The following is an 18,265-nucleotide window of genomic DNA, read 5'->3' on the forward strand; positions in this document are numbered from 1 at the left end:
TTCTGACCTATGAACAAGTAATTCACTTTTGTTCTGCTTGATATTCTATTAAAAATCTTCGTGAACCATCATCTTTTTGTTGGAGTTCTGAAAGTTCTTACCAAGTTCAATGGTATAGTCCCCAAAGTTACCAGAAATCATTATTATTGTACAACAATAATTGCCTGTGTATGATAAAGGACTTAGAATAGCCGTGGTTAAAGACTCAAGTGACCAGGAAATTTGGTTATTTCTACGTCATGCAGTTTGACATTTTAATCAGAATTATGGCCAGGCGCAGCGGCTCACGCCTGTAATCCCAGCACTTTGGGAGGCCGAGGCGGGCAGATCATGAGAGGTCAAGAAATTGAGACCCTCCTGGCCAACTTGGTGAACCCCATCTCTACTAAAAAATACAGGAATTATCCAGGCATGGTGGTGCGCGCCTGTAGTCCCAACTACTCAGGAGGCTGAGGCAGGAGAATTGCTTGAACCTGGGAGGTGGAGGTTGTGGTGAGCCGAGATCAAGCCACTGTATTCCAGGATAGGTGACAGAGTGATACCCCATCTCACACACACACACAAAAGGCTGGGCGAGGTGGCTCAAGCCTGTAATCCCAGCACTTTGGGAGGCCGAGGCGGGCAAATCACATGAGGTCAGGAGTTAAGACCAGCCTGGCCAACATAAAGAAACCCCTTCTCTACAAAAAATACAAAAAATTAGCTGGGCGTGGTGACACGTGCTTGTAATCCCAGCTACTCAGGAGGCTGAGGTAGGAGAATCGCTTGAACCCAGGAGGTGGAGGTGGAGGTGAGCCGAGATCGCCCCATTGCACTCCAGCCTGGGCAACAAGAGCAAAACTCCGTCTCAAAAACTAATAATGATCATAATGATAAAACAAATAAATAAAACCCTTTTTAAAAAATCAGAGTTATAACTGATAACATAGACCAAGACATAGTTTCTTTTTCAGAAATCTATACAATTTTAGAACATATGTTAATGATATTCATGCAAATGCAACAAAAAAGATCAACATCATTTTCCTGTGTGACAATACTTCCCTTATGGTTTTTACATCCCAAATAAGCCTAACGTTGTCTCTTGGACTTTCACGGGCCCCAGCATCCAAAAGTTAGTTTGAGGTCAAAAAAGCTTAATTTTAGAATTTGAAATTTGATTTTTTTTTTTTGAGACAACGTCTCATTCTGTGGCCCAGGCTGGAGTGCATTCACACAATCTTGGCTCACTGCAACCACTGCCTCCCAGGGTCAAGTGATTCTTGTGCCTCAGCTTCCGCTGGGATTACAGGCATGTGCCACCACACCCAGCTAATTTTTTTTTGTATTTTTAGTAGAGATGGGGTTTTGCTCTGTTGGCCAGGCTGGTCTTGAACTCCCGGCCTCAAGTGATCCTCCTCAGCCTCCCACAGTGCTGGTATTACACGTGTGAGCCACCACACCCAGCCCTGAAATTTGATTTTATAAACCCTGCAAATGTGTCAAACACTTAAACAAAATAGGATCACACATCGCTTTGAAATAATAGTCATTTATTTAGCCTAAGTGGTAAGTTAGAAGATTGCAAAAACCGAAACCTTTACTCTTTGGTAGAGAAGAGACTCAGTTTCCCAAACAAAAGACCGAATAAAGAGCAACAGAATCTTTCTCTCTCTCCCTTCCTTTGTTTTTTCTTTGTTTTGTTTTTGTTTTGCAATTTACCCAAAAGGTAAATGAAAAATCTTTTATTATCTATTATTATTACTACACCAAAATATTGTTCAGAAGAGAAAACCAAATTCTCCCTTTGCATCAGTGTATGACTTGTGGTAAAACTAATATTAATAAAACCTTATCAACATCTATCCAGTCTCAATCAGCTTTGACCCTACGAGATTTCCGTGAATCTTTTATAAAATCTCTTACAAATTTTTCTATTCTTTTTTCCCCCAACTTTCCATAACTATTCAGTTTATCTCATTTTTTCCTTCTTTTATTCCTTCAATTTAATACAACCTTTAAATTACCTCTCAACTAGATAAAATTACCTTTCCTTTAACAAAACCACATCCTCTGTCCTGTGTATAACCTTCATTACCAAACCTGCGTCTTAGACGTTCTGTATATAGAATTGTTTCCCTTGGTTATCATATATTAGAATTTTAACGCTGTCACCTTGTGGAAGCAGAGTACTTCAGGTATCAGGGTAACCAGTTTCTTATTCATACCTTTCCAGCTGAGCAAGACTCCTTGCTGGTCTTCTTCCTAATGGAAGGCCCTTTGAGACTGCAACACGTCATGCATGGAAAAATGTCCCAACACCTCTGCAGTCTGGTGGCCTGAAGAACCCAGTGGGTAGGGAGGGCAGTTTTCTCTTCTCTTTGGGACAAGAGGACTCACCCTCATGCAGCTTTTGATTTGGAACTCACAGGAGTTCCAAATGAAAAGACAAGTCTGAATTACAAGCGGTCAGAAGTAGCTGCAATTTAAAAAGCACGCTGTGTAATTTCAGCCCATAAGGGCAGCCCCCAGTGCCAGAATGCCAGTATCGTGACCCGGGCCTCCTGCTGTGAAGCAGTGGTGGACAAGGCAGTTTTCTCTTTTCCCCAGAAACCCGAATCCCTTGCTCATAGACAAAGATGGAAACCTTCCTTCTAGGAAAGGAGGGTTAGAAAGAACCACTCACATAAAATCTAGACCTCACCTGACAAGGGAGGGTGTCCAGATTCAGGAGCACTCACCCTTTGCCCCCAGTGAAACCTGTGGAGTTGATGTAACACAGTAGGTTTGTTCTGGTACTGACCAGAGTCCAGGAACGCCCAGTGTCTGAGGGGTCGCTCTGAATCCTGCTCACAGGGCCCGAAAACATTGACAGGACTGCAGAAACTGAGGCAAAATTAACATAGAGTTTTTTTAGTTTTTGGGTTTTTTTTTTTTTTTTTTTTTTTAGAGATGGAATCCTACTCTGTCACACAGGCTAGAGTGCAGTGGCACTGTCGTTGCTCACTGCAGCCTCAAGCTCCTGGGCTCAAGTGATCCTCCCACCTCAGCCTCTCAAGTAGCTGGGCCCGCAGGTGCACACCACCATTCCCAGCTAATTATTTTCTTTTTCATAGAGATGGGGTCTTGCTGTGTTCCCTAGGCTGATCTCGAACACCTGGACTTCTGCCTCTGCCTCCCAAAGTGCTAGGATTACAGGTGTTAGGCACCATGCCTGGCCTGCTTGAGCTTTTAAAGAAAAAAAGGACAAATCACAAGAAGGATGGTTGTAAGAGCTGTTTTTCAGAAAATCTCATTGATTTACAGAAATAACATTGATTAATAATTGGCCATCCATGGTGGAACTAGAGGGTATGAGTTGAGATGTCTGTGGCTGGTGGCAGCTGAGAGTCCATGTAGCTTGTGGCTTCAGGAGATGAGTACTTCTCTTATGAAGAGTGGGATCTGACTGCTCTCTTATTCCAGTGCCTCTCAGGGCCTGATAATTTAAAGGGGCTCACCAGATAAAAGGTTTCTTTCCTTTCTCATACCCACTCTTTTCTTTTCTTTTTTTTTTTTTTGAGACGGAGTTTCGCTCTTGTTACCCAGGCTGGAGTGCAATGGCGTGATCTCGGCTCACCGCAACCTCCACCTCCTGGGTTCAGGCAATTCTCCTGCCTCAGCCTCCCGAGTAGCTGGGATTACAGGCACGTGCCACCACGCCCAGCTAATTTTTTGTATTTTTAGTAGAGACGGGGTTTCACCATGTTGAACAGGATGGTCTCGATCTCTTGACCTCACCCACCTCAGCCTCCCAAAGTGCCTTTTCAAAGGGACATTAGAATTGGCCACTGTGCTGGGTCTAGGTTGTAGGCAGCAATTCTCGTCTGGCACATGTCTCCCCTCAGATCACTTCCATTCAGATAGGGTACAGTTACATAGGTGAGGGACTAGTGGGCTGTTTTTACCACCAGCCTATATAACTGCATTCACTGTTAGCCCCAGTTTTGCCAGATGGTGTGAAAGCACAACCCACTCCCATCTGGCTCTTCGGAATTCTGACATAAGGTTTAAAAACATAGTCACGGTTTCTTAAGAATTATCCCTGCTTCCAGCACTGTAGCTGTAGCCTGGGTACTAGGACCGCTACATGAAGTAGGGGAAGGAAAGGTGAGGCGATGAGGGGAAGGAGAAAAGAAAATTTAGAATCACTGTGCCAGCGTGTTTCTCCCTTGGCTAGAACTGCACCGTCACACCAGCATCTTCCCCAGCCCCTCTTCCTCTGATTCTGCATGTCATGTTCCAGCCTGGGGAGTCTGAGGAGTTTGACTGAAGCAGGGATCAGAAGGTGGCCCGCCAGGAGTGAGCTGGAGATGCCCAGTCTCTCTTGCTGTAACATGGACGGGATTAAAGGCTTAGGAAAATTGGAATGCTCGAGTGGATTTGTCACTTAAAACCTACTCACCCACATTGGAGGGTCTAGAAAACACACCTTTCATTGATACTTTGAGAAACAGACTTGCGAGGGAGCCCCGGCATCCGTAATTGCTCCTCTCTGCAGGCTGGACCTTACAGTGGGAACTGTGGTCACTCAGTAGGAAAACTTAAAAGCAGTGGGAACAACTGGATCTCAGGGAGGCAGGGGCCAAGTGTCAGCACTACGCTGCTGAAGGCAAGATGTCTGTAACAAACATGGAAGCAAATTCACAATCAGAATAATCTGACTGTTGTGCCCCAGTCAGAATAGGGGTTTATGGGGGCCTGGTGGTGAATGGAGTTTTAGCTCAGGTCCGACTCTCAGTGGATTGAGTGGGTCTGTGGACCCCTCCTGTGGTTATTTCCCCAGTTCCAGCTGCATAATTGGGATAAATGTATGCAGCAGCATGTATGCAGCAGCTGGCAGAAAATCCCCACATTGGTTCCCTAAGCTGTGGAGTAAGGGCTGTTATGGTGGGAAAGGCCAAATGGAAGCCATAGAGCTGCCTCTGCCTAGGAAAATTATACATTAAAAACAGCAGCACATCCCTGGAGAGATTGCAGAGATTAGTGCCACCATCATAGGCTTGGAAGATGCAGGGGTGGTGAGCCTACCCACGTCCCCACTCAGCTCTCATGTTTGGCCTGTGCAGAAGACAGATGCATCCTGGAGAATGGCAGGGGACTGTTGTGGGCTTCACCAGGTGGTGACCCCCGCTGCAGCTGCTGTACCATGTGATTTCATTGCTTGAGCAGGTGAGCGCATCTCTGGGACCTGCTCTGCAGCTGCTGATGTGGCAAGTGTCCCTTTCTCCATCCCTTTCCATATAAGACCCACCAGAAGCGGTTTGTGCTCAGTTGGCAGGGCCAGCGCTCACCTTCGCTGCCTGCCTCAGGGACATGTCAGTCCTTTAGCCTTGTGTCAGTTTCATTCACAGGGATCTTTTCTTTTTTAAAAATTTTTAATGAAAGTTTTCATTAATTTGTTATATTTTTTATTTTAGTAGCTTTGGGGGTACACATGGTTTTTGGTTACATGGATGAATTGTCTAGTGGTAAAGTCTGAGATTTTAGGGCACCTATCACCCGAGTAATGTACATTGTGCCCAGTACGTAGATTTTTACCCCTCACCCTCATCCCACCCTCTTCCTTCTAAGTCTGCAGCTTCTGTTATACCACTCTGTATGCCTTGCGTTACCCATAGCTTAGCTCCCACTTACAAGTGAGAACATATGGGATTTGGTTTTCCATTAGTGAGTTATTTCACTTAGAATAATGGTCTCCAACTCCATCCAAGTCTGCAAAGGACATTATTTTGCTTTTTTTTTTTTTTGAGACAGAGTTTCGCTCTTGTTGCCCAGACTGGAGTGCAATGGTGTGATCTCAGCCTACACCGGTGGCTCATGCCTGTAATCCCAGCACTTTGGGAGGCCAAGGTGGGCAGATCACCTGAGTTCAGGAATTCAAGACCAGCCTGGCCAACGTGGTGAAACCCCTTCTCTACTTAAAATACAAAAATTAGCCAGGCATGGTGGCGTGCACCTGTAATCCCAGCTACTCAGGAGTCTGAGGCAGGAGATTGCTTGAACCTGAGAGGTGGAGGTTACAGTGACCCGAGGTCACGTCATTGCACTCCAGCCTGGGCAACAGAGCCAGACTCTGTTTCAAAAAAAAAAAAAAAGATATGGTACACCTGTTTAGGGCACTTACCATGAGTGGAGCTTGCAGGACTAGAAGTTTCTCTGGGTGAGTCAGTGCGTAATGAGTGAATGTGGAGGGTAGGACAGTACTGTACATTACTGTAGACTTATAAACACTGCACATTTACATTATACTAAATTTATTTATTTATTTATTTTTAATTCTTTTTTTGAGACGGAGTTTCGCTCGTTACCCAGGCTGGAGTGCAATGGCATGATCTCGGCTCACCGCAACCTGCGCCTCCTGGGTTCAGGCAATTCTCCTGCCTCAGCCTCCCAAGTAGCTGAGACTACAGGCATGCGCCACAATGCCCAGCTAATTTTTTGTATTTTTAGTAGAGACGGGGTTTCACCATGTTGACCAGGATGATCCACCCGCCTTGGCCTCCCAAAATGCTGGGATTACAGGCTTGAGCCACCACTCCCGGCCTATACTAAATTTATTTTTAAAATATTTTTGGTTCTTCAATAATAAATTAACCTTAGCTTACTGTAACTTTTTTACTTTATAAACTTTTTATTTTTAAAAGACTTTCTCACTTTGTTAAAATACTTAGCTTAAAACACAGATGTACAGCTGTACAAAAATATTTTCTTTATATCCTTATTCTGTAAGCTTTCTTCTATTGAAAAAGATTCTTTTGCTTTTTGAACTTTTTTGTTAAAAACGAAGATACAAACATAGACATTAGCCTGGGCCTACATGGGGTCAGGATACCAGTATCACCGTCTCCCACCTCCACGTCTCATCCCACTGGAAGGTCCTCTGGGGCTCTAGAGCTTGGAGCTGTCATCTCCTAGACTAGCAATGCCTTCTGGACACCCCCTGCAGGACCTGGGTGAGGCCCTTGAGAAGGTGCTGTTCTTTTCAGAAACATGTCCACGGTGGTTTGCTTTGTTTCTTTTTCCATCACAGATTTGTGTGAGTAATGCATTGTGCTAAGACATTCCTTTGGCTGTGCTGTCACTAGGCAGTAGCGCTATTTCAGCCGTGTTTATCTTATGGGGGCCATACTCGTGTATGAAGGCCATTGTTGACTGAAACGTGGTTATTGCAGCTCACAACTGTCTGTCTCTGTCTGGCCGTCTGGCTGGTGCTCATGCGTGCGCGCGCGCGCGCTCGCGCTCTCGCTCTCTCTCTCTCTCTCTCTCTCTCTCTCTCTCTCTCTCACTGGTTCTGTCTCTCTGGATCTCTCACTGGTTCTGTCTCTCTGGAGAACCCTGACTCAAATGATGGATCTGCCCCCTCATTGGGTCCTTTTCCAGAAGACACCACCTGTGTTCTTCTTTCCTGTCTCTGCTTGGAAGTTGGGTGCAGACTCAGGCCAGATCTGGGGGACTCCTTCTGCGCCCCCTAGCCTTGTGGATTTTTGTTCTTTGGCTTTCGGTTTCTTACAGCAGAGTGCAGCACAGTTAGTTAGAAATGCCTGTTGCCTCGAGAGCTGGTACTAGTGCCCGTATGCCTACAGCACGGATCTGTGAAAGTGACAGGAATAGTCACAACCGCTGTTTAATCCAGCACTCGCCATGGGCCAGGCTGTGACCTTCATGCAGTAATAACTCACTTCATCTTCACAGCAACCCTGCACAGTGGAGACTTTCTTTATCTCTGATTTATAGGTGAGGAAACCAAGGCCCAGGGGTTGTTCACTCCGCCAAGGTTGCACAGGCAGGAGGTGGCAGCTCAGACCCAGAGTCAGGCGGTAAGCAAGCATGCACAGCGGGTCCAAGTTTCCTGGCGCAGCACTTGCCCTTAGCTCAGGCAGTGCACCCTGATGGTCTCTCTTCTGACTTAATATACAGAAAATGCTGGGTATGACTTGCCAAACCAATTCACCAGAAACTAATCCACTAGGGTGAAAACCCTCATGTCAGGCTTCAGGCTGTCACTGGGCAGCAGCACTGCCCGCCCTGGAAACCTGACTTCCCCCAGCTGCCTGCATGCCTCAGGCGAGCACGGCCCCCACCTGGGCTGCAGCTCGTTGTCTGTATGTTGGAGATACTCAGAATGTCCTGTTAAACCTTGTCCCACTCCACGTGGGACCTGGCTCTTGATGCTGCTCTATAATCCTTCATGGATTAAAAGATGCTGCTTTAAAATCCTTGGGTTTTAAAACCCAAGCAGTTCTGAAGAACAGTTGTTCTGGTAAGTTCAGACAACTCATTCAGTGGCAAAAGCTGACCTGAACTAGTTAGAAGCTGCTGATGGTCTTGATGAGTCTCCAGTGGCATGGCTGAAGGTGTTGCTGCAGAAATGGCTGTGTGTGTATGTGTGATTACCAGGTACTACCCTGGAACTGCCGGGGGTATCCTGTGATACAGCATATACACCAAATGATATGGGGGGTTTTTTGTTTTGCTTTGGGGTTGTTCTTTCTTTTTTTTTTTTTAGGCAGAGTCGTACTGTGTTACCCAGACTGGAGTGTGGTGGCGCGATCATGACTCACTGTGGTTTTACCTGGGCTCCAGCAATCCTCCCGCCTCAACTCCCCAAAGTAACTGGGACTAGAGGCATGCATCACCACACCTGGCTAATTTTTTTTTTATTTTTTCTTTTTTCTAGAGACAGGGACTCACTATGCTGCTCAGACTGGTCTTGAACTCCTGAGCTCAAGTGATCCTCCCACCTCAGCCTCCCATGGTGCTGGGATTATAGTCATGAGCCACAGCACCTGGCCATCCACCAAATCACCTTACTAAAAATCCAAAAAATTCCCAATTCACAAACACATGCAACCCCCAGGGCTTCTTCCGGCATTGTGAACCTGTATTACCATTTCACCAGCTCGAGAGGCCATTACCCATGAGTACAAATGGTTTCAGAAACAGCTTATTTACTTAGAGAGCACTTAGATTCACATGCAGTTGTAAGAAGTAATGCAGAAATCCCAGTTTCCCCTAAAGGTATATCTGGCATAACTACATAAATATCACCATCAGAATACTAACCTTGATACAATCCAGATGCCACTTTTTTTAAAGAAGTTCAGTGTGAAGTTCTGACCCAGTGGGCCTTCAGGAGCTGAGTCCCCTCTAGTCTGGAGTGAATGACCTTGCCCAGGAGCAGGAGCCCAGCAGGGCATCTGCACTGTCCCTGCCAGAACTCGAGTGTGGCAGCAGCTGCAGCAGCAGCAGGCCTGGGGATGAGCACTCGCCTGCTGCTGGTCCTGGCATTGAGTTCTCACGACAACGCTCCAGGGGATGCTGGCATCACCCCCACTTTCTAGAAACTGAGGGAGGCTCGAGATGTGGGGCTGCCTGCCCTGGCAGGCCTGGATTCAGTCCCAGGAGGCCTGGTCCCAGTGCCCATGCTCACAGCCATTGCCCCATGCTGCCTCCCTGGAGGGCGTGCAGTATGCCCTGGGGACAAGAGGCAGTGGGAGCCACTTAATTCTGGTCCAGGCAGGGGGGGAGGTGGCTGAAGGAGAGCCCCTCCCAGTGTGCATGGCTGAAATCAGGAGCCTGGGCGAGAAGGGAATCCTGGCTTCCTGGGTGGGTGACTTCACCTCTCCAGGCCTTGGTTTTGTCATCTGTCAGGTGAGGATGGTAAAAACACTGCCATGTGGAGGAGCATGGACGATAAAATGAGCAAGTGAATTGCTCACACGGTATTAGGCACATAGTAAATGCTCCGGAGATAAGCCGTGTATTATCCGTGCTGCCGCTGCCTGTTGTTCCCACTGCCTTTCTCTTCCCTGCACTGTCATTGTTTGCCTTCATTTTCCTTCCCAGCCTGCCCACCCCCGGAGAATAGGAGACTGGCGGGGAGGAAATGCTCAGTCACTCATTCATTTGTTTGGAGAAAGGGGGGTGGTGGGAATTCATTCACTGCTGCAGGCACAGCTATGGCTGAGCCTCAGCACTGCCCTCACAGGGCCACCTTCCAGTGGGGTGGATAGACTGGTTCCCAGCAGGGTTCACGATTGGAGCAAGGGAGCCCAGGGGCCTTGGGAACCCAGAGGGGGTACGTGACCCAGCCTCTGGGGCGTGCTAGAGGAGGAGACGCTGGGGCTGAGACCTGGAGGAGGAGGTGGACGTACCAATCAGATGCTCTGGGCAGAGGCAGCCTGCTCAAAGGCCTGGAGCCAGCACGCTGGGGACACGATGGCCTGGCTGGGAGGTGTAGAGGGGTGGCAGGAGCTTCATCGGCCAGGCCACACGCTGGTTTGGACTCCAGCCGGGTGTGGGGTGTGGACGCATAACCGCTCCCGGTTGGGAAGGATTCCAGGGTTTCCTGGCACTGCCTTCCTCCCCTGCCTTACACCCACCCACAGCCCAGGTGGAGCTGCCTGGCAGGTGCCCTGGGCTGCCCAGACAAGGAGGAGGCTGTAGCCTGCTGAGCCTGGGTTCTCCTCACCTTGCTTTGCGCACACATCTGTTCTCAGCATGGATGAGCGTCACCCTCTCCTCTGTCACACCAGCCTGAGGGGTCAGTGGGTGTCTCTGCACAGGCTTCTGACTCATGCTGCCAGGCTTTCTACCAGAGGCCACCCCTGCTCCTTGAGGGCCAGCCCTGGGACCTCCCAGTCTGTCCCTTGGTACAGGAGCTATGAGGGTCCACTCTTGGGGAGGATGGTGGACAGGTCAGACGGGTCTACATGACTAAACTGAGACTCAGAGAGGTCCATCACTTGCCCAAGGTCACACGACAAGTAAGTAGCAGAGCCAGGATCTAAATCCAGCCTCAAAATCCAGTCATCTTTTGAGGTTAGAAGATCTCAGAGTTTGCAGGAATTGGGGTAAATAAGGTGGGGAGTGGGGAGGGGATAGGCTCCTTTCACTGGGAACTTGCTGTGTCCCAAAGCTGGATGCCCGCCGCTTATCGTTGAGATCTGGTCATCAGCGTAGCAGGCCTAGAAGAGGGACCGTGAAGAACGGAGGGCGCTTATGTGGAATTTCCTCTCGCCTGGCAGCACTGTGCAGGGTTGGCAAGCATTCGCCCATTCAGCTCTCACAGTAGCCCTGTCAGTGAGATACGGTTCTCAGTCCCACCTCAGAGGGAAACTGAGCCACAGAGAGGCAGCAGACTCACCTGCCCGAGGTCACCCAACTTATGACTGGCAGAGCTGGGATTTGAACCTCGTGTCCCGGGCCTCACCAGAGGGTGAGCAAGGGAAGCGACACCACTCAGGGCTGCTGCCCACTAGCCCCTGCTGTCTGCCAGGCCCATGTATGTCACTTATGCCTTCCCACAGCCCTGACAGGGGAGCCCTGTGTCACCTCCTTGTTAGCAATTAGGTCACTTGGGCTCAGGAAGCCCATGTCATCCAGCAAGTCGTTGGCCTTTTGTGTGAGTCTGGGCTACTCATTGTGACTGTAGACCGGCCGGGCTTTTCCCCTCATGCTCCCGCCACCTTGGTAGTCACGATAGTAGTGTCAGGACCTGCTTGGGATACCGCTCGTCCCACAGGGATTCTCATGGGGCACCCGAAGCTGAGCCCCTAGTCCTCAGACAGGCAGTTGTTTGATTTTAGCACAGTCAGAACTAAGATTTAGGAAGCACGCCCGTGTGGGCAGCTTTGCTGTGCCAGTTGTGGGGTGCAGAAACCAAAGCCTGGCAGATAAACATGTCCAGGGTTGCACAGGCGGTGTGACTTCAGGGTTCATGGAACCCAGGGCTGGGCAGCCTCTGTGCCCCCACCTCGGCCTCACGGTGCACACCCCTTCCCTCCCACCCAGGTGGTCAAGGTGAAGCCCCATGACAAGGACGCCAAAATGAAATACCAGGAGTGCAACAAGATCGTGAAGCAGAAGGCCTTTGAGCGGGCCATCGCGGGCGACGAGCACAAGCGCTCTGTGGTGGACTCCCTGGACATTGAGAGCATGAGTGAGTGGGGCCCAGGCGCCCTCTGCTCCAGCCCAAAGCATTCCACATGGGCCCGCTCTATTCCCTGGGGTGGGCGTGGGCTCGGGGGTAGCCCCTTGTTCTGTCCCCAGGCTGCTGTCTGTCGCTCCTCTGCCTGTGTTCCAGGGCACTCCATCCACAGCCTAAAGCGGGCCTCACGCTTCCCAGTGGGCGAGATTAGGGAGTTGTGGACCCCCTGCCATTTCACTGGCCCCACGGGCTGTGTCTGCTTCACCTCTGGGTGCTGAGAAGATCCAGATGATTATTCTGGATCATCCCACAGATGATGATTGAGCATGTCCTATGTGCTAGGCACTGTCCTAGGCACTGAGAGTACAGCTATGAACAAAAGCCCTTCCTAACCACATGGAGCTGATATTCTAGGAGGGAGATAAGATGATGAACAGGTCACGTAATGAATAGTGCTAAGTGCTATAAAACCGAATAAAGATGGGGATGAAGGAAGAGAGGGAGATCAGGAAGAGGCCTCTGGGCCAGACCTGACCCAGGAGGGGACTCTGCTCGCTCTGTCCCTCTCTTGACCTGTGTGTCCAGAGCCAGGTCTGCCCCATCCCTTGGAGCGAGACCCCTTTCCCCCGACAGTGGCTGTGGTCACTGACTCTCGTGTCCCCTTCGTTCACACCCCAGCCATCGAGGATGAGTACAGCGGACCCAAGCTGGAGGACGGCAAAGTGACAATCACCTTCATGAAGGAGCTCATGCAGTGGTACAAGGACCAGAAGAAACTGCACCGGAAATGCGCCTACCAGGTAACGCACCTGTCAGGTGAATCCTGGGGTGGCATCACAGCACTGCCAGGCACAGGCACTGAGTAAAGCGGCAAAAGTGCAGCCATGACAGCCAACACCGAAGGGGAGTCATGTGTCAGACACTGTGCTTATCGTCCCACAGCAGTTTAGGGAGGTGGCAGGCAGTGCCATTTGACAGATGCAGGGACAAAGGACCAGAGAGGTCGGGTGACTGGCCCAGGGTGCAAGGTGAAGCAGCAGCAGAGTCTGTTGCTTCGAGTTCTCATCCCAGGCTCTTGGGCGCCTGTGGCTGCTGGTTGTTGCAGGTTGTTTGGACCTGATGGTTGCTCCTAGTCCTGAGACCATCCCCCACCGCCACCCCCAAACCTGACCCAGGAGGGCAGCTGACCACAAGGTGTTGACTGTCGAGTGAGACTCAGGCTCTGGTATCCCATCTGGATGAGGCCCCTGACCTCTCAGGGCTACAGACCCCTTACCATACCCTTAGGGGAACTGCTGGGATCCACCTCCTCCTGGGTTGGTTGTGAGGATGCAGGACTTCTTGTGAGGCAGGTTGACAGGTCGGTGACTTACAGGAGTGTGTGCAGGCAGTGTGGGAAGCTGCCAATTGATGGGTCCTAGAGAGCCAGGTGGCCTGGGTTCAAATCTGCCTTTCTACATACTAGCTGTGTGCCTGTGGGCAGATGGCTTCACCTCTCTGTGCCTCGATTTCCTCCTCTCTACAGTGGGGATAATCATGCTGTCTCCACCAAGGGCTGTTGTAAGGAGTAACTGCATGTAGTCCACATCAGTGCTTCTAACAGTGCATAGCACACGGTTAGTGCTCTGAATGGGTCAGCTGTTAGGATGACCACATTGTTAAAGGTGAGAGACGAGGAGTTTCCACATTCCTGGTTGTTTTTAATTGAAGTATAATTAATGCACAATAAAATACACAAATCTTAAGTGTCCAGTTAGATGAGTACTTATAGTTTTATATGCCCACTGCCCAAACAAGTTACAGAACATTTCCATCAACCAGAAAGCTCCCTTTGACCCCTTCCAGTCATCCCTCACTCCCATCCCAGGGGCAACCACTGGTCTGATTTCTCACCACTTCAGATTAATTCTGCCTGGTTTTGAATTTCATGTCAATGTCGTATGGGCTTTCAGTATTTAGTGTCTCTTCTTTCATGCGACACAGAGTATATGGGATTCATACATGGGTGTTGTGTGTATCAGCAGTTCACATCCTCCACTGTGAGCAGCCGGTGATTTGTTTATGCAGTCTTCTTTTCAGAAACACTGGGTTATTTGTACTTTGTAGCTTTTATAAGTATAAGCTGCCATGAACCTTCCCAGTCAAGTCTTTCTTGTGAACGTGTTTTCATTGTTCATGTTGAATTTCTCTATTGATTGTCTTTTTTGTTTAATTGATTTTTCATTCATTATTCTCTTAGGCATGCTTGAGGCTTAATTTGCTTTCTTCTGGCTTCTTAAGAAGGATATTAGTGCTGTTAATTTTACGTCTTCTGTGCAAAGAGCTTAAAAGTAAATTTCCTTCTAAGCAGTGCTTTAGCTGTGTCCCATGAATTCTGATATGTTGTATTTTCATCATCAAGTTAGAATTTTTTTTCTAATTTTCTTTATGAGTTCTGATTTTACCCATAGGTTATTGAGAAGGGTATTGTTTAACTCCCAAATATTTGGGGACTTCTAGATGTTGCTGATTTCTAATTTGGTCCAACAACACACACTGAATGATTCCATTGGGGCTATTTTTGGATCTATCTTGGCAAGCATGCAGTGTGGACTGGAAAATGGTGTGTATTTTGCAGTCATTAGTCATAGGGCTCCATAAATGTCAATTAGTTCAAGATGGTTGAGACTCCTGTTAAAAATCTTTTATAACCTGTTTTTTTCTAAATGCTCAATCATTCATTGAGAGGGGGCTGTTAAAAGCTCCAACTATACTTGTGGATTTGCCTGTTTCTCCCTATAATTCTGTCAGTTTTTTGCTTCCTGTATTTTGAAACTTTTATTAGCTACATATTTAGGGTTGTTATGCTTTCTTGATGAATTGACTCATTATAATGAAGTGACTTCAGTACTTTTTGGCTTGAAATCCATGTTTTCTGTTGTGAATATAGTTAGACCAGATTTTTCACACTTGATACTTGTACCATATAACTTTTCTACCCTTTTGTACTTAACCCATTGGTATCTTTATATTTAAAATGTTTTTCTTGTAAACAGCATATACTTGGGTCTTGCCTTTTTATCCAGTGGGACAGTCATTACCTTTTTTTTTTTTTTTTTTTTTTTTTTTTTTTTTTTTTAAGACAGAGTTTTCCTCTTTTCCAGGCAGGAGTGCAGTGGCGTGATCTTGGTTCACTGCATCCTCTACCTCCCAGGTTCAAGCGATTCTCCTGCATCAGCCCCCAGAGTAGCTGGGATTACAGGCCACGCCACCACACCCAGCTAATTTTTGTATTTTTAGTAGAGACGGGGTTTCACCATGTTGGTCAGGCTGCTCTCAAACTCCTGACCTCAGATGATCCACCCACCTTGGCCTCCCAAAGTGCTGGGATTATAGGCGTGAGCCACTGCTCCTGGCCAATCTTTATCTTTTAATTGAAGTGTTTAGTTCATTTATATCTAATGTAACTATCAGCAGTCATATGATTGCATTTCAGCCTACTGTCTAAATATCTCATTTCTCTATGTCCCATTTGGTTTTTTCCCCATTGCTCCTTCTTTGACTTTCTTTTGTGTGAATCAGGAATCTTTTAGCATTTCATCTGTTTTATTGAATTTTTTATAATACTTGTGAACTTGTGAAAGTGTGTGAGGAGGGATGGAGTGTTCAGTGGTTGCTCTAGTGAGAGAATTAAGCCCCGACTCCCTTAGGCATCCATTATATACATGGTGAATTCACTTCTCTCCTGTGAATCTGTGTGCCTGCCTTGGGAGAACTGAGCAAATATTACTGAAAATATTTTCTGTAAGGCTTTATCATTTCCCAGAACCCTGGATGAAAAAGGCTGCTCTAAAGATTACAGTGTAACTGTAACTTGTCCCATCCTACTTTAAAAAAATAATATGATACTTAAAGGAAAATAAAAGAATCTTATGGCCAGGGATGGTGGCTCACACCTGTAATCTCAGCACTTTTGGAGGCTGAAGCAGGTAGATCACTTCAGGTCAGGGGTTTGAGACTAGCTTGGCCAACAAGGCAAAAACCCCATCTCTACAACCCTGTCTCTACTAAAAATACAAAAATTGGCCAGGCATGGTGGCACACACCTTTAATCCCAGCTGCTCAGGAGGCTGAGGCACAAGAATCACTTGAACCCAGGAGGCGGAGGTTGCAATGAGCCAAGATCACACTACTGCACTCCAGCCTGGGTAACAGAGCAAGACTCAGTCTCAGAAGAAAAAAAAACGAATCTTACAGTGATTCCTTTACATTTCTCCCAACCTTTGCGCTCATGTCATACTTATGCATCTGCTATAAATAGATTGTTGTAATTTCTTTAAATATACTCTGGTCTTCTAAAGGAATATACATATGAATGCATGGCAAATGTCTTTTATATTTACTGTATCTCTTACTCCTTGTTTCTTCTTCCATATGTGGGCTTCTATCTGGTATCATGCCCCTTCTGCCTGAGTACTTTTAGCATTTCTTACAGTGCACATCTGCTCTAGACTAATTCTCTCAGCTTTGGTCTGCCTGAAAATGTTTTTATTTTGTCTTCATTTTTAGGGGTATCTTTGCTGGATATAGAATTCTAGTTGACATTGTTTATTTCAGTGCTTTAAATGTGGTATTATCTTTTGACCTCCATTATTTCTGTGAGCAATCATTCATATCTTTGTTCCTGTCTTTTTCTTCACTGGTTTTAAGATTTTTTCTTTGGTTTTTAGTAGTTTGAGTATAATGGGCTTTGATGTACTTTTTTTTTGAGTCTATCCTGTATTTATTCACTAAGACTTTTAGATCTGTAGATTAGTATCTTTCATTAGTTTTGGAAACTTCTTAGCCATTAACTCTTCCCATTTCTGCTCCCCTTTCCTTCTGGAAAGCTAATAACATGCTTTTTAGACCATTTGATACTATTATATCTTAATGATCTGAGTTTTTAAATTCTTTGCAGTATTCTTCCTCTGTGTATTTCAGTTTGGATAATTGCAGTTGTCCTTATGTTCACTGATTGTTTCTAACTGCTGTTAAGCCCAACACATGAATGATTTATCTCTTGTATTGTATTTTTTAATTGGTAGCATTTTCATTTAGTTGTTTTTTTAAAATATACTTTTCATCCCTTTGTCCCATATGTTCATGTATATTGTCTACTTTTTCCACCAAGTCCTTTCACACATTTACCATAGTTATCTTAAAGTCTCTGTCTGGTAGTTCCATCATCTGGCCCAGGCCAGCACCCACCTACTGTGTGACCTGAACTGGTAGCTCAGTCTCTGGGTTCTGGCTTGTCATCTGAGTCTGCTCTGTTACCAGTTCTTCATGTATCTTATAGTTTTATTCTATGCCAGGCATTTTGTATAAAAGAACATTAGCGACTAAGGTAAATGAAGTTTTTCCTCAGAAAATAGCATACCTAGTCGGGGTACCATGGCTCAGGCCTGTAATCCTAGCACTTTGGGAGGCTAAGGTGGGCAAATTGCTTGAGCCCAGGAGTTCAAGACCAGCCTGGGCAACATGGAGAAACCCCATGTCTACAAAAAAATACAAAAATCAGCCAGGCATTGTGACTGGCACCTGTAGTCCTAGCTACTCAGGAGACTGAGGTGGGAGATCACCTGAGCCTGGGAGGTTGAGACTATAGTGAACTGTGATTGAGCCACTGCACTCCAGCCTGGGTGACAGAGTGAGACCCTGTCTTAAATAAAATAAGAAAATGGAACACATTTCTTCTGTTCTGCCACAAGAGGGAAGGGCTGTATGAACCCCATCTGTATTTTAGGGGCAATTTTTGTTGGAGTTTCTTTACCACCGGCTTTAAACGTGTTCAGAGTAGAATCAGGACTTCCCTTTCAGCAGAGCTTGGAATCTTAGCACTGGCAGACTTCCACGGGTGTCTTTATTGTCTTAAAGTCACCAGCTTTTGGAGCTGTGGGGGACCTCTGGTATTCAGCCCTGCCACCAGTCTGTTGGGTCGCTGGGGCGCTCTCCCCTCTCCAGTCTCACCCCCACTTCTGTACCTCAGGGGGTTACTCTCAACCTTAATTCCTCATGCCTAGCCTTCCATGAAGCCCATGTGAGGGAGTTGCCAGGGACAGAGGCGGGCTGTGCTGGGGCTCCCTGGGGTCCTCATCTGTCAGGCCAGCCCCCACACATCCGTGAACTTCCGCTGATTTCCCCTCACACTCAGCCCTCCTGCCTGCACCAAGATGAAAGCTGTGGGTTCCTTCTCCAAGGAAGGGCTTGTCCTGTCTGCCTTTTGATGAATTTAGGTCCCTTTGCATTGCCAGCTCTCAGATGGCTTTTTCTTTTTGTTGTGGTGGCTTGTCC

General features: G+C 47.2%; 1 protein-coding gene across 1 annotated transcript in view; it reads left to right on the plus strand.

The window, feature by feature from the left end:
• The window catches only part of PPP5C (protein phosphatase 5 catalytic subunit), a 38,905-nt gene that overhangs the window by 12,555 nt on the left and 8,085 nt on the right, over positions 1-18,265 (plus strand). Inside the window, exons 3-4 of the mRNA XM_002762256.4 lie at positions 11,815-11,962; positions 12,629-12,750. Of these exons, the coding sequence (XP_002762302.1) occupies positions 11,815-11,962; positions 12,629-12,750 (270 nt within the window). The remainder of the gene's footprint in view (positions 1-11,814; positions 11,963-12,628; positions 12,751-18,265) is intronic.

This window comes from Callithrix jacchus, chromosome 22, assembly GCF_049354715.1.
Source record: "Callithrix jacchus isolate 240 chromosome 22, calJac240_pri, whole genome shotgun sequence".
Classification (NCBI taxonomy): domain Eukaryota; kingdom Metazoa; phylum Chordata; class Mammalia; order Primates; family Cebidae; genus Callithrix; species Callithrix jacchus.